This window comes from Protopterus annectens, chromosome 3.part1, assembly GCF_019279795.1.
Source record: "Protopterus annectens isolate FY-2018-M chromosome 3.part1, PAN1.0, whole genome shotgun sequence".
Classification (NCBI taxonomy): domain Eukaryota; kingdom Metazoa; phylum Chordata; order Ceratodontiformes; family Protopteridae; genus Protopterus; species Protopterus annectens.
In genome coordinates, this window is record NC_056732.1 from 819,784,485 (window position 1) to 819,801,853 (window position 17,369).

At 41.7% G+C, this 17,369-nt stretch overlaps 1 protein-coding gene across 1 annotated transcript in view; it reads right to left on the reverse strand.

The window, feature by feature from the left end:
- ZNF236 (zinc finger protein 236) overlaps positions 1-17,369 on the reverse strand; it is a 1,651,223-nt gene that overhangs the window by 1,460,458 nt on the left and 173,396 nt on the right. The window contains exon 3 of the mRNA XM_044067103.1: positions 3,197-3,361. Within this exon, the coding sequence (XP_043923038.1) occupies positions 3,197-3,361 (165 nt within the window). The remainder of the gene's footprint in view (positions 1-3,196; positions 3,362-17,369) is intronic.

Below are 17,369 nucleotides of genomic sequence, written 5' to 3' on the forward strand. Positions count from 1 at the left end.
GAGGGTGAAAAATTCACCTTAGTGGTGGTGACAATAAATCACTGGGGGGGACGAATAGAATACAGCATTCTACTCCTAGTCTTCATACAGACACCGACAAATCAATAACAGGGCAGAGTTATTATAAGAATTTTGAGGCACTGCAAAACTGCAGTGCGGTCGACATGGATATACAACCTGACAAAGATAACACTAGTAAGTTTAATTTGATCCACTGCTTCACAAAATTAAATAAGGACTAGGGGAAGCATTTCTCACAAAAATACGAAAAATACGAAACTTGACAGACTAACAGCACCTCCTATATGTCTGTATGTCTGTCCAAATCTGTGTGGACAACCAAATCACCACTCTTCTATTAGACTGTCTGAAACAGAAAATGTAGAGGGACATGAAAATCTGTCTTTTATTCTGCAGTAAAGCCAGCTCTCCAATCCATGAAGTACAATAGATGATTGCACACAAAATATCAGATATAATACTTTCTCAGTGCAAGTCAGTCACTATACACTTCTGGCAGACACAGAGAGAGGGAGAGAGAGAACAGCTGTAAAGACACCAACATCACTACTACTAAGAGGCTGTGAGGTAATGTAGGAGCAGCAAGGTCAGAAGGGGATACATAAAACAGCTACAATGACAACAACACAGCAGGGCCAGCAAAATAAAAATCATACCATGACTTGAAAACATAATTCAATAAAGGGGTAAAAGGTACTCCATGGGAACAGGCTAGACTTCATAAGCTCATATCAAAAGCTTGCCTCCCATTGATCACTTCATATTACCCAAGGCTGTAATGCAAACGATAAGCTACAATTCATTTTACTGCAAAACCTCAGTAACTTAAAAGCTCATGTAGCAAGTACCCAAGCTCATCAGCAATACCAGCGAATGGAGTGAAGTTTTAAATAAATGTTTTCTCCAGGAAAGTCCACCAGCATCTACCTTGTGGGGGCAACTCCCCCCATGTAAATCCTGTCTCACTTTCAATAGGAGACTGCAGGACTACACAAACTATTAAGCAAATACACAAAACCAACAACATATTGCTTAGATGTGTCTTCAGGAACACAGAATGAACAACTGAACATACACATTCAGTAAATGTCTTACAAGCAGTTGTAAGCCAAGCAACTGAGGGCAAGTCCAAAATGTTCACTTGTTCCTTTCTAATGTGTAGCAGGCATCAACAATACGGGTCTACTTTATTAACTCAAATGTTCAAAAGTTCGAATGCATAAAGATCGACACATATGCATCAAACTTTTAAACATTCGAAAGTTAATAAAGAAAAAAAATACACAGAAAAAAAAACACAGATAAAAAAAAAAGATGTAGGCACCACCCACACCCCCCGCTACTTAAATATACCAAGTCCGAGATCGCACTACATTGAAGTAAATGGAAATCTCCACCTACGGAGATTTCCGTTGACAGTTTTCGACGGCTTACACTTTCAATGCATATGGTTCGATCCATATGTATTCGCGGTTTTAGACTTTCGTGTAAATAACGTAGACCTCAACAATACAACTATGTTTATATGCACAGCTGCATACATGATTGTAACTTACTGATCGCTAAATAAAAAGACGTGATAGTTACTCAGCCAGCTTACTAATTAGTCTACTCTCAAGTGTAACACCACTGAATTGAGCTAGTGAATTAAACTGCTGGCTACACAACATATCCTAATGACTCATCTCTCTGTACTACAAGGTCAGGTCTTTTAAGGTCACCATTCACTGAGAAACCATTCTAAGAGCATAATTTGTGATGTGATTTGAGCAACAAAAACATCTAAATGGATGCACTCCTTACATGAAAGGTCTCCAAGGATTAACACCATAATCAAGATAAGATCTACAAGTGGTTTACAAGAAATGCAAATAATAGTTTCTGTACTCTGACAACTGCGATGGATGCAGATACATGCAGATGTATACAGTTTATGAATAAAGACAAAAGAAGGGAAAAAGTAGTATCACTGAGGTTATAGGACATACAACATTCCATTAAACAGAAAACCCCTTAGGTGTCTAAAAAAACATTAAGATCTTAAGTGTCACTGAACATCCTATATATTGTTATAATAAGCAATGTAAGTGCTTGAAGATGTACAGTGAATACTAACAGTTGAGAAAGTCAAGTCATTAACTCCAGTGTAAATAAATGTAGTTTTATGCATATGGTTGGAAAAGTAAGGACATTCCCACCTACTTTAGCTAGACAGGTGCCTACACCGACTATGTTCACATTCATCTGGACAGATGTTTTAGAGATCAGGTACATAGATACAAGTCATACTGGTTACAAACTCTCAGGAAGCCTCATCTGAGGCTTCTGAGTTTGTGTTTTATTACACTGAACATTATGTACATTACAGTTATCTGTGTCTGTGCTCTTGTTTACAGACGCCCTAACATTCTTTTCCATTTCCGTTTTTGGAGACCCTTTTCCTTGAAATATTTTATACTTCAATTTTACTTAAAAAAAACACTTATAATCTGCTGAAACTTGAACAGCAGATCAGAAAGCTTTTGCTGAGCCACAGTAGTGCTGTACTTTGCAGTTTACCTTCTGAAGAAATTTTAAACAGATCTACTCTTAAGACAGAAAAGATACAGGATGCCACACAGCATCAGTTCAATGATCATTACGAGCTGAACAGACTTCACAATTCTACCTTAATTCTGCTTGAAATTATAAAATGGGCATGTTAAACATGACCATATAACCATAGGCTGAGCTCCCAACAAGTTTGTAAGTTAATGCAGATTAAATAACTGGTCTGGCAGTTTAAATAACAGGATTAGGGCTGTAAAATACTAGCAAGCCTGTGTAGTTTTGGGTTTGATTCACTTGTTCTCCATTTGTCTACTATGCAACTGCTCAAGTTACTTACCTGCAAGCGCTTAAAGGTCACTCTTAAAAACAGAAGTTGACGCAAACTAAATTTAACCAGTTAGCACATGGAGAATAAAACTAAATAAATAACCACTAATACTTAATGAGACAGGACATTGAAGAAAAAAAAACATTTCACAAAGACTGTCTGATCCAGAATATGTTTCTTGGCCTACACCAATGCAGTCAACTTCACCACTATGTTAGAAATGTGTATGTACCAGAATAAAACTGGCATTTCTCTGCAATATCTTAATAGCAGTTGACTATAGTTTAGTACACTTACTTCTTCCTTTTCGTGTAGCATGATGTGTGCTTTAAGGCTAGCCACTCTGGAGAATTTCTTGGAGCACACAGGACAGACAGGGTCCTCTGTATTGTGAGTAGCTTTGTGAAGTGCCAAGTTGAAGGCCACATTAAAAGACATGGGGCACTGATCACATCTGTGAGGCTATTGAGAACGTAAGAAAAAGCAGTTAAGTAAAAGTTAACAACAGATATCCATACAGGAAAATATTTTACATATGTAAAGTACACACACCCACACATTTATATATAGATATAGATATATATATATATATATATATATATATATATATATACACACACACACACACACACAAATGATGATGATATTGGGTGGTAAGAATGGCTAGTCATTAGAAACATCTTTGAAGACTACACCCAGTACATGCAGGTGACAATCTATAGCACTCATCATCAGTGAGTCCAAAACATATATACTGTGAAACAATAACCCAAAGCCCAAGATTCTGGACCATTCTCACACAAAGAAACATGAAATGGATATTCTGCAACTTTATTACGGTGCTCTAAAAACAGCTTGGAAGCAGCATATGACTTCCCTGCATAAAGATCTATGATCTGGTAAACCCTACTTGCTGACTTACAAAATTACAGTCATATTCTCTGTCTAGATAAATTGGACTTTTTAGGATTGAACACAGTGGTCTTATAAACCAATCAGAACTGCTCATCTCCAGCAGAGGTGACAGAAAAGTAGGAGTCATGAAGAAACCATTTCTCTTGGACTGTGTCAGACTCACTATGCATTCCCTGCCTATGTTAGCAGTATCTATAACTGCCACTACCACAGGTGTGAGATGAAGGCAGACATTAACCAGAGATAATATTTTCTGGAACTGTTCAACTTGATCATAATGGCACGCCCTTGAGACCCAGATGGGAGCATGCTAATGCCCAGATTCTGCATCTGCTCTGTGCAGTTCATCCACTGTGGAGTTCTCGTGTGTAATCTGGCATGTGTCCTTATAGGGATGCCAGGAAGCCCAAAAGGTAAATAATGTACAGTTGAGTTAGACACTCTCCATAACAGAAGATAACTTAAAAGGTCAAAGTCAGTTATCAAAATATATGGGGTAATGCCAGACTGCTGCCATTAACCCACAAACAAATGTTTTCCCCTAGCAGTCTATGAAGGGTTACCTGATGCAACAGCTGTGGTCATTGAATGGTACTATATATTCTGCTACTTAATAGGAAACCCTGGCAGCTGAATTATTCTTTGGAAGCTGCAGACAGTATAGTTGCATAAATCCTACTTACCTGTAACAACACATGCTTGAATTTCACACTGCCTCAGTAGCACAAGGGTTCTTTGCCTAAACACAAATCCACACTGAACTTTCTAAAGCTCAGAACCCTCTCCTCTGACTCTGATAGGGGGCTGGCTGTACCTCTCCCAACAGGGGAAACGTAATCCTTGCCACAGAAAGCCAGTTATTCAGGCTTTTACTGCCAAGTAGGAAGAACCAAGAAGTATCAGAAGCAAGAATTGCCTGAAAGCAACCAATTCACTACCACAAAACAAATAACCAAAGCCAACCAACAACACAACAAGGTGATATACCACTGAACTATATACAAAAGGGTGATGGTGGATGGGTGCTCCCACTGAAGCAATGTGAAATTCAAATTCTACTGTTACAGGTAAGTAGGACTTACGCAACTGTACGGTGTTCATAATTCACACTGCCTCAATGACATATGGGTAGATTCTAAAAGTTACCCTACCTGGATGGAGGAAGGAGGAACTTGAGAAAGAATCCAGTCTGTACTGCTTTGTAAAGGTATGAAGACAGGACCAGGTTGTTGCCTCTAGAATGTTTTAGAGTCCACTCCTTCCCAATATGCCAGGGAAGAGGATAAGGCTTTAATGGAAAGTACAGTTGTGTACACTTACCATAAATGAAGATGTTCGAGTGTATTCACTGTTGCAGTCATCACACTTGGGTTATCCTGCCAGGGCTAGCCCTCAGTCAGCCTGAATACCACAGGCTTAGTATTTCTGCATTGGTTGCTGTGGCTTCAAGACTGATGTCAGGACGTCAGAGGTCCAAAAACAGGCAGCTGACACCATTACATCAGTTTTTCTTGTCCCAAATGTCAGGAGCTCTCAAATAGGGAGCTAAGTTATGGTGGAAAAACACCACCAGTAAAAAGTAAACACCAATATCCCAGTAAGGAGTGAGGAAGAGAGAGAGAAAGAGAGAGACAAGGGGGCTGGAGGGTGGGAAACCAGGACTGCAACAGTGAATACACTCGAACATCTAACTTTATAGTAAGTGTACACAACTGTACTATGTTATTCGTGTTTCACTGTTGCAGTCATCACACTTGGGCTGATTTCCAAAGCTGAAGAATGGGTGGAGGCAGTCAAGGAGAGTTGGGGTTGGCTAGTATGTCCTGCAGGACTGCTGTTGCAAGGTCCGCCCTGCATTTGGAAAAGATAGGCAGGTGCTAATGCTTGGTGAAGGTATGAACAGAACTCCAAGTAGCAGCTTCCAGAATGCCCCTGGTAGGGACTCTCTGAGAAAGGCTGTAGAGCTTGAAGTTGTCTTAGTGGAATGCGTTCTGACCCCCTTGGGGGGTGGTTTCCCATGGTGTTTGTAACAGCAATGGATACAGTGTGCTATCCATTTGGAGATGGTTTGTTTTGATATGGCCTTGCCCTCTGCCCCTAGTGCAAAGCTGACTAGTAACTGGTCAGATTTCCTAAAGGGCTTAGTCCTATCCAGGTAGAATATCAGCTGTCTGTGCACATCTAAGGAGTGCAGGATTCTTTCCCCCTTATTTTGAGGATTAGGGAAAAAGGCGGGCAAATGGATAAGATTGGTTGAGAGCCACACTGAATACCACTTTAGGCATGAAAGTCGGGTTGGTCCTGAGGGAGAACCTGTCAGCATGAAAAATAATGAAGGGTTCTGCAGCCATAAGTGCTTGTAGCTTAGACATTCTTCTAGCTGAAGTGATGGCCAGAAGCAAGGCTGTTTTCCAAGAGAGAAATTTTAACTCTGCTGATGCTGTAGGCTCAAGGGGGGCAGCATGAGCTTTTCCAACACAAAGTTAAGGTCCCACGCAGGGGTGGAGGCTCTTCTTGGTGACCTTAAGGTGTTGGCCCCTCTCAGGAACTGCTTGATGAGAGGGTGAGAGAAGAGAGGTGGCTCTGTGCTGAAATTAGCAGAGATGGCAGAGGCATGGATCTTAATGGAAGAGAAAGACATGCCTCTGTGGAGTAGGTCTGCTAGGTAATCCAGGATAAGAGTAAGGAGGGCTGTGCTGTATCCACTCCTTTAGTGTGAATCCAGGAACAAAACCTTTTCCACATGTCAGCATAGGATTTTCTTGTACTGGGTCATCTGGCTTCACGTATGACATCCAGTACTTGCTTGCTTAGACTGGATACTGGAGGAGAATTTAAGAAATAAGCCAGGCTGCAAGGTTCAGGGTTTGCAATTGTGGGTGCAAGAACTAGCCCTCCTGCTGCGTCAGGAGAGTTGGGATCTGGGGTAGGTGCCATGGGGGCAGTGGTGACAGACTGTACAGTAGTGGGTAGCAGTGTTGGCATGGCCAGTCTGTGGCAATCAGGATTGCTCTTGGTCTTTCCTCCCTTATCTTGAGCAATACTCTTGTAAGAAGAGGCAGAGGAGGAAATGCATAGATTGAGAGGTTTGCCCACTGGAAGGATAGAGCATCCACTTTCCAGGCCTCGCTGTGAGGTACCCTGGGTGCAGAATTTGCTGAGCTGGTGCTTGTAGGGGGAGGTAAATAGGTCCACCTCCACGGTACTCCATTTCTGGGTCACAAGACTCAAGGTGTTGTGGTTTAATTGCCACTCTTGTGGGTCTAGGAGATTCCTGCTTAAGTTGTCTGTCAGAGAGTTTTGGTTGCCTGGCAGGAATTGAGCTTGCAGGTGAATATGAATGGCTGAAGCCGTGTTCCACAGGGTCATGGCTAGCCTGCATAGTGGGTAAGAGTGGGTTCCCCCCTGCTTGTTGATGTACCACATCACTGTGGTGTTGTCGTTTTTGATTAGTAGGGGGCCACGGTGAAAGTAGGGATCTGAAAGCTGTCAAGAGTGTGCATAACAATTAGCATCTCTTTTTGGTTGATGTGCAGATGAATTTGATTTGGGCTCCAATGGACATGAATGCACCTGCCATCCAGATGTGCACCCCAGGCATAGTCTGATGCATCTGTGGTTAGGGTCTAGGAAGCATGGGGTTGTGTAAAGGGAAGCCCCTTGTTGTGGTTGCATGCTGCTGCCCACCAAAGGAACTTTTTCCTTAGACAAGGTATTATAGGAATGATAGTTTCTAGGTCCTGAAAATGTTGGCACCAAAGACTTTTAAGTACCACTGAAGTTTCCTCGTATGCATTCTGGCATATAGAATTAGAAGAATGCAGGAGGCCATGAACCCTACAGCCTGCAGGATTTTCCTTGTGGATAGCTGGGTTCTGGTGGCCATTTGAGCGAAGTAGCCTGTCAGATAGGATTGCTTTTCTGGAGTAAGAAATGCCATCTGGGTTGCTGTGTCCAAGCTTGCTCCCAGGAATATGATTTTGTGACTGGGGACTAGTTTGGATTTCTTTTAGTTGATAGTGTACCCCAGGGAGGTTCGAAGGTCCTTTACAAATGACAGGTGCTGCAGCAGCTTTCCCTGACTGTCCGCCTGAATCAGGCAATCGTCCAAGTAAGGGTAAATTTGAATATTTCTCTGTCTGCTGTAGACAATGGCTGGAGCCAGGCATTTTGTGAAAACTCTGGGAGCAGTGGATATGCCAAAGGGAAGTGCAGAGAACTGATAATGCATAGCTCCTGCCCTGAAACGTAGATATTTCCTGCAGGAGTCCCTGACTGGGATGTGCAGACAGGCCTCCTTTAGGTCTAGGGTGGCTAACCAGGCATCTTTGGACAGCATAGGGAGAAGCTGCTGTAAGGTGAGCATTTTGAATTTTGGTACCACCAGGAAGGTGTTAAAAATGGATAGATCTAAGATTGGGCACCATGTGCCCTCTTTTCTGGGTACCAGGAAAAGTCTGGAATAAAAATCTTTGCCTATCTGTTCTGCAGGAACAGGCTGAATTGCCCTTATGGACAGCAGGGACTGAACTGGATATTGTGCCTCTGTCCACTGGTTTGGAGGAAGGTCTGGGAACCTTTTTGGGGTTGGCAGCGTGTGGAAATAAAATTTGTGCCCCTGGGATACTATGTTGAGGACCCATCAATTGTTGGTGATGGGGGCCCAGTTTTTTGCATGGTGGGCAAGATTTCCTCCTATGGGCAAGAGCAATTGGGCAGAGGTGAGTGGTAGAGTTCAGAAGTCATTGTGAATTCTTTCCATAAGGGGGTAGCTTAGCACTCTCTGCTTTAGAAGTGGAGGTACTCCACTGCTTAGATCTCTGCATACCCTGAGACTGTAATCTGGGGGGGGGGTCCATTTCCCCTGGGTCTAGTTTGAGTTGGCCTTGAGGGGGCTGGAACCGACCAGTGTTTTGATGCCTACTGAATGCTGCACTTGCAAAAAATGTTTGACTGTCTGCATAGACAGCCTTTTCTTCCATCTTTTTTAAAACCTCTTCTGCTTTGGTGCCAAACAGATTATCCTTGTGCAAAGCAGCGTCCAATAATTTTGATTTGATATGGTCTGGCAAGGTCTGCTACTTAAGCCAGGCATGCCTTGTAAGTACAGAACCTGTGATTGCTGCCCTGCAAGATGCTTCTAGGGAGTCAAACCCACATTGCAGGGCATGCTTGCTGACTTGGCTTGCAAAATGCATAAGTTCCTGTAATTCTTTATTTTCTGCAGTCAGGAACGGTAGATAATTTTTGCTTAATAAGTTCCATAGTATGTTGCTGGTATTTCAGCATGTGGAACTGACAATTCAATGCTCTAATGGCGGGATTTGCAGAGGTGTATACTTTTTTACCCCATCTGTCTAAAGCTCGGGAATCCCTGTCCGAGGGGGTGGGATTCTTAGCTGTAGTTGCTTTTATTCCTTTAGGTCCTTGGGAGATGATCTCTGGGTCAGCAGTAGGATTTTTGAAGAGAAATTTCTAAGAGTCAGGGACTCTGTAGTACCTACCCAGTTTCCTTGGAGCAGGGGCTAAAGTATCAGGAGTTTGGCTGGATTCCATAAAGACATCATCCGCAACATCCAAAACAGGAGGGATAGCTAAGGGTTTGTGCTGTGGTAAACCTAAAAATTCCCTGAGTCTCTTTTTGGACTGAGGATAATCCTGGCATTCCCAATGGAAATGCTCTCTCAAAGTATGTAAGGTTTCACCAAAAGAAAAGTCCTCTGGAGGGGAGGCAGAAGGGATGGATTCCTTTACATCTGAATTCTCGTAGGCAGATAGAGGCATGTCTTCATATTCGGAAACCCCAGTCATCGGACTCCTGGTCAGATAAAGCTGCTGGAGACAAGTCTCTTTCGTTTAGCAGGGGAAGGCTGGCTTCCCCTAATCAGCATGATCAGGTCTTCTGCCACTTTAAGCATCTGAGACTGTGGCAAGGAAGCGGTCGTTTGAGTTTGGGTCGTTGGTTTTTTAGGCGTAGCTCATACTCTTGGACTTAGAAACTCGGTAGTTTTAGAAAGAACTGAAGACGCGAAAGTCGTCGTCGGTTTAAGTCGAACATCGGTAGTGCGAAGAACTTCAGAAGCCGGTGCCTGCACAGCAGCTCCGGACCCATCCAAGGTAGAGACATCTGCAGGTTCTGTAGTAAAAAAAAAAAAAAAAAAAAGAGTCTCGCGGCATACCGGAATCCGAACGGGTCTTGGTAGTGGCCTGCAAATCCACTGAAGCGGGCATCCAGGACTGCGAAAGCACCTCACGGAGTACCGGCGAACTGGCAACTAGCTTAACAGAAGCATTTTTGGCTGTTTTGGACCTGTGCAGTCTGTCTCTGTCTTTATCCTTACGTTTTTTTCAGAAGATCGGTAGTTGGATGGCTTACTGAGGCCATTTTGGAATACATAGATCGAGAACGAAAGTATTTAGCTACAATAAGGACCCAACGACGAATAGTTCAGGCGTTGAACAAGGCACAAAATCGACAGCAAGGTACATTGTGGTCTGGGCCTAAACAGGTGATGCAGTAAGAATGGAAATCTCGGTGTGGTATTTGCTTTCCACAGGCGAGACAATTGTTAACTTTTTCTGACATTGGTTAGAGCAAGAAGAAAGGATCCCCAACGGGGTACTTAGCTTTTGAAGACTTCAGGATGATTCAATATCGGAAAGAAAACTAAGGTAGCGGCCGACCGGCACTCATGTGAACTGCTTCTGCTTCGGGCTCCTCGGCAAGAAAGACTGATGTAATGGCGTCGGCTGCCCGTTTTTATACCTCTGACATCCTGACGTCAGTCTTGATGAGACAGCAACCGACGCAGAAATACTAAGCCTCTGGTATAAGGGCTGACTTGAGGGCTACCCCTGGCAGGATAACCCAAGCGTGATGACTGCAACAGTGAAACACGAATAACACCATTCCTTACCTTGCATGGAATAGACTGACTTAGTGGGATTAACAAGAGGACAACCAATGAGCAATTGTTTGTTTAGAGACAGGTTGACCCTTCTTAGTTCCAGAATAGGAAATAAAAAGCTGTTAAGCTTTCCTGAAGGGCTTATTTCTGTCAATGACCATCTGACTCAGTTTCAAGGCGGATGCCAGTTCCAGCCTTTCTAGTGCCAAAATTCTGAGGGGGAGATTTGGCTCTGACAATTTCTGAGTTGAGCCTGACCCCATGGCTCCAACACAGACACCTTATCTCAGAGATCCATCAAAGTCTGAAGCACTTGGAGTCAACTGGATCAGAGGAATGGTCAGAACAATGTGGACCAAGCCTTCAGATCAGACACAGACAAAACTGCAGGGGTTGGGAGGGTGGCCTAATGGTTAAGGTGTTTGTCTTACAAACACAAGGTGCAGGGTTTGAGTCTCACAAGGGATAATTGGCTAGGTTTAAAATGGCTCGCAAGGGCAGTTAGCTTAGTACTAATCTATGAATCTATGAAACTATGCATGAAGCGCTCAGATCTTGTAACCATGATTGTAAGGGAAGCAGCTACAACCTGGTGTTAGGATGAGCCAGACTAGAGACTCTGACAGGGGTCAGAGCTGGGAGAGCCCACAAGTGGATCAGGGTCCTGAAGAACTTCATTATCATTCTGTTAATGTCCTTTTCAGATAGGTGGACCACACTGATCTTAGGAACAAAGCCATGAATGCAGTTTAAACATCTTATGAATGTACCTTTCTTTCAGGAAAAGTGAACGGAGACTGTGAGATACCAGTTCTGGTGAGAACTGAGGCTCTATGAGTGGAGGAGTCTGGGATCCAATTGTAAAGGTTCCAAAGCCAGAGCACAGTCTGAAGACTTTAGTAAACTTGGTGCAAGGTCTGACAAACTTGAATGGTCTAGAAAACGCTTCTAGGGCTTCTTATGCCTCCCTTTATCCCTCTTCCCACTGTTACTCTTAACTATGACTTCTCTTGCTTCTAAGAAAGTTAAAGAAGAAGAATGTGAAACAGGAACTTCTCCAGCAGTGGCAGGGAGAAGCTCCTTAAGTGCCAGCTTGTTTGTCTTCTTGGTTAGTGGTCTGGTACCAAAAGGAGTACAAAATGAACATTCTTCATCTAAGTAGAAGCCCCCTAAGTAATAAACGCATTTAGCTTGAGCAACCAAGTTGGGAATTTTGTGGCCACAACCCACACATTTTTTGAATCCGTGGGGTTTCTCCACCATTACGACAATCGCTACACTTACCATAACACCAAGAGAATGTAGCAACATCAACTACAATGACAACAAGCAGAAAGATAACAGAATTCATCCACAGTATTGTTCAAAGGAATTTAAAGGGAACGGGCAAAGAGAAAACTTTTTAAAAATATTTTAATAGCAGAAGGGAAGGAAGGTAGACAAATAAAAGACTGACTGAAAAAGGTTACCAGATAGGCATCCCAAAGGGGAAGAGGAAAAAAATGCCAAAAAGGCAAGCTTATCTCTCACCCAAGGCAAATGAGACCAGAGATATTTTGCTACTAGGTGGGATACTATAGGGAGGATCCTGACCCTTGGATCCAAAGTCTGAGAGTGGCTGAAGTCAGATCCTAGTCAGATCTGACAACCCATCCACTGGAGAATGGAGATGAGAAAACATTGGATCTTAATATCACTATTTTTAATGCGATTCTAACCACTTGCCAATTTTATCCAGCAGTGTAGGATTACAAGAAGCCAAATGTCTCTTTCTAGAGTTGGCAGCTAGTGAAATTGCAGCTGGGTCAGCTGACAACACAGCAGAGAGTTATAAGATCAGAGTACACCTTGTATTTCCTCAAAGCCATTTTAGGAACTGGTTCACTAGCCAAGGAGGTTTTTACACACAGTTTTACAGAACTCTTCTAAAGCTGGTTACAGAGGAGGAAGAGCCAAAACATTTGAAATCCCATCCTCAATAAGATCATAAACTCTGCCAGTTTCCGTTATAGCTTCAGACTGTGTCCAGACGGGAACACTACTAATTCTCGAACGTTTGAAATCTCGAATTTCAAATGCTCGAGACCATGTAGCCGAAATCGCATATTACCGAAAGACCTGAAGCGCGAAATTCAAAATCCAGATGGTAAGGGATTTTGAGTTAGCGCTTCTGGTGTTGCGGTTCAGGTAAGTATGTGTGTGTAAGTGTGTTTGTGTGTGTGTGTGTGTGTGTGTGTGTGTGTGTGTGTGTGTGTGTGTGTGTGTGTGTGTGAGGGGCTATAATGTGTGGGTGTGAGTTTGCCTTGTGTGTATGTCTGTGCTATCTCGGAGTTGGAATATTAAAGTCAGGGGGTGTAGGGTGGTTTGTTTGGTTATGGGGGGAGGCTGTGTATATGTTTGTGTGTGTGTTATATGTATGTAGTACTTTCGCGATTTTGAATTTCGCACTTTTAAAATGTCGGTAATGTGTGGTTTAGGGATATTAGTCTCGGTATTGTGGGCTTCGGGAGTGTGTAGTTTCGGTATTAAGTAGTGATTCCATCCAGACAAATACATCTCTAAACCTAAGCTAGCACCTGTGGAAAGGTGAACACTTGCTTAGGTTTTTGAACCTGCTCACCTTCCAAAGAATCAGACTGGATGGACTCTGAATGTTCACTACTTTCTGAATCACAGCCCTCATCAATATTTGTGACTCTAGACTGAAGCTCTGGACTGACCTCTAGAAGGTAGCCTTTGTCATTCTTAACAGGAGCATAGTCTCAGAGATCAGCTGACTGCAAAACATTCTTAGCCAAGGAAACCACACTAGCTCTACACATGGTAATAATCTGATTAAATCAGTCATGTGGTAAAGTCTCTGTTTTTTCTTACTATGAGAATTACACTAGAGGGCAAAATAACTGGGTATTATGTCAGACAAGGAGTCTCTTAATACAGAACTCTCCTGCACCTAAAGGGTTTGGTACTCCCATACCTTAACCAGGTATTGAAACAGCCTCAGAGGGTGTGTCTGACTCCTAATACCTGCTGCAGTCTCACAGCAGAGAGTGATGAATAAAAAGGTAAGTGATATGCGGGACTGCTTAAGGAAATAACTGGCTCACGACCCATAATGTTTTTGTTGATTTTTTTTTCTTTTTAGGTGCAACTGGATTAGATGGGGGATGGGGGGCAGCCCAGCCATATCAAGATCCATCAAGTCAAGGGAAAAAAACATCAACAACCAACCAGAATAGTAAACTGACATTAAGAGCTAACCAAGGGCAGTAATAATAGAAAACATAAACTATGTTCCCATAGGGCTAAACATCATACAATATATCAGAAAGAGTTTAAACTGTGTTAGGCCTTGTTCTACAATCTGCACAGTATAGTAAACAACAGCACTGACAGTCATAGTACCAACTAAAATTCACTTGTCCAAACAGTGACAAAAAAAAACAAATATACTTCCTTAAAGCAAACAGAAACACTTTAAGCGGCATAAATAAGCATTTACTTAGAGATTCTCACAGCAAAAAACTCAGTCTTCAGGATAAAGTGCCTCAGTAGTACAAAATGAAGAATTATGGAGCATAAACACAAAGGCACACCACTGGCTCGAATACTCAACGCAACTCTTTATTGAAAGTAGAACAGTAAGTGCTTTCGCTTTACACAGAACGCTTCTTCAGACTTAATAATTTTAAAAGCAAACTGCCATTTAAATAGCTCTTTATGCATCACCTGACCCATAATTGCCTACAATTAAAAACTTAAAGTGGTATACATAGCTATATATCCAGGTATATGTACATAAATATAGACTTAAAATGTATAAAAAATATATATATAAACTATATCAAAAACACTATAAATACAATGCTCTAAAATATACATATAAAATATATAGAACGTATGTATAATCTACTAATAAAAACTCTCTATACCTGCATAGTGATGCTTGATAATGCTAATATGGATAAACACAATCATAACGAAACTATTTACCTAACACTATGTTAAAAGACACCAAATCATCACCAAAAGGCAACAAGTATGTATAAGATAGCGAAGGACGCTACTCTCATTAGCAAGCATGGCGGCCTATGAATAAAGACATAAGTGATTTGTGGAATAAATGGCAAAAAGCCCCCTACTGAAAAATATAACTAATACTGTGAAACCAAGTGAAGATTCAGCGATCGACTGGTCTATCTTTCAGAAAAGGTTTCGAGCTTACCTTTTCATTAAGTCCATTTCCCTTATCTGCCTGATACCTCAGGATCCATTTATTTTCCTCCTTTTCAGTATAGTTCTTTACATTCAGAGAAGAGAGTAAGAGAACACTTGTACGCCGTAAGACGAGAAGATGAGCGTAATGCCTTAGCGAGGCACACTATCAGCAATGATTTAAGTCATAAATTTAGTTTTATGGCCATAGAGCTTATTAGAACCAGTACTAGACTAGGGAATATAAAGAACTATACCGAAAAGGAGGAAAATAAATGGATCCTGAGGTATCAGGCAGATAAGGGACATGGCCATAATGAAAAGGTAAGCTTGAAACCTTTTCTGAAAGACAGACCGGTCAATCGCTGAATCTTCACTTGGTTTCACAGTATTAGTTATATTTTTCAGTAGGGGACATCACACCTCAGTTTTTTGCCATTTATTCCATAAATCACTTATGTCTTTATTCATAGGCCACATCCAAAACAATCCTCCTGCACGAGGACTAATGCACGGGTTCAAATTCAAATAAGATAAAAAAAAAACATGTTGAGCCAGCAAATTGCGACCTGAAAAAGACATTTATTAATTATTATAGCATAAAAACAAGTAACCAGACCGGTTTCAGCTGGTAAAAAACACAGCCTTCATCAGTGCAAACCAGAAGAATCAAATGCTACTGTTTAAATACATTCAAGTGCAACTCCATTGGTTCATTTTCAAAATTGCTCATTAAGGCCAAGTGTGAATAATCCACCTAACTTTACAATCCATTTCTTTTCTTTAGAATCTAAAATAGAATGCCATCCAGTTTTATTAAATTTGTTACCCTTGACAACATCAATGATCGTGAAAGAAAATTTTGCAGTTTTATGTGTCAAACAATGTTTATACAAGGCATTGTTAACTTTTTTGTTTTTGATGTTACTTACATGTTCAGAGATTCTCAGCCTGAGAGGACGAGATGTTTGTCCAATGTAAAAGGACCCACAGGTGCATGTTGCCAAATAGACTAACCAGTCGCTGCTACAATTAGCAAAAAATTGGATGTCAAAAACCATGGCACAATTTTTACTCGTAAATTGTTTAGATTTGGTTACTTTATCACAATTGATGCAGTGGCCACATGGGAAGCAGCCAATCAGAGGTTCACCAGTCAAGGTGGTTTGTTGTGAGTGAGCGTGCCCAGTGTCATGAGTATGTTTATAATGGTTAAAGCAAGATGCCAAGTTCTTACCTTTACGAAATGAAAACAGGCATCTGTCTGTTATTATGTTGGCTAGTTCTTGATCACACTGTAATATGCTCCAGTGTCTATGTATGCTGTTGATTAATAAATCAGAATTCCTGGCATAAGTGGTTACAAACCTGATAGGTTGGGGTTCCTCCCTGTTCTGTGGTTTGCAGGTTAACAAATCCTCCCTGTGAAGTGTGTTGGTCCAATTTCTGGCTTGCAGAACATGTCCCATATGGTATCCCCTGGATCTGAATCTGTTGGTCAGGTCCTGTCTGTGTTCTTGAAAAGAGGCTTCATGGGAACAAATCCACCTCATTCTTATACATTGAGATTTCGGGATATTTCTAGCGATGTGAGGAGGATGTAAGCTGGATGCATGGAGGACAGTATTGTATTTGGGGTACTTCCTGAAGACCTGTGTACTTAAAGTGTGGTCAGGTTGTCTGTTGACCAGAACATTAAGAAAGGTGATAGTACTTACATGATATAGTTTGCTGTAAATTGTAGACCCCATTTGTCGTCATTCAGGTAAGATATAAATTCAGCTAGATATTCTACATCTGCCCTCCATACCATCCTGCAATCATCCAAATAACGTCTCCAAATGTCGATTTCATCCAAATAGATATTGTGGCTGTTATCATAAATGATTTGATCTTCAATGAAGGCCATGAATAGATCAGCATGGATGGGGGCAAAGGACGCCCCCATCGCTGTACCCTTTGTTTGCCAGTAGCAAGTGTCCTGATAAAAGAAGACGTTATTGGTAAGGACATGTTCTGCAAGACCTACCAGGAAAAAATTGAAGTCTGGTTCATATAAACCAGCCACATTTAGCCAATGGGCCAGAGCTTTCAAACCTACCTTATGAGGAATGTTGGTATATAGAGCACTCACATCAAGTGTGCACATGAGCCAACCTGGTTCCAACTGTGTATCAGAAATGATTTGAAGAAATTCAGTAGTGTTCTGTAAACGGGAACGTACCCGTGATAATAAAGGCTTCAAATGTTTGGTGAGAAATATAGATAATGGTTCCGTGATGTATCCCCTGCTTGACACAATAGGTCTACCTGGTGGATTAACTGGATCCTTGTGTATCTTGGGTAGAAAATAGATGTATTGATTTGCAGAGTCCTGAATTGTTAGCTGCTGCATCACGTTTGTTGTAATGATACCTTTGTCCCTAGCAATA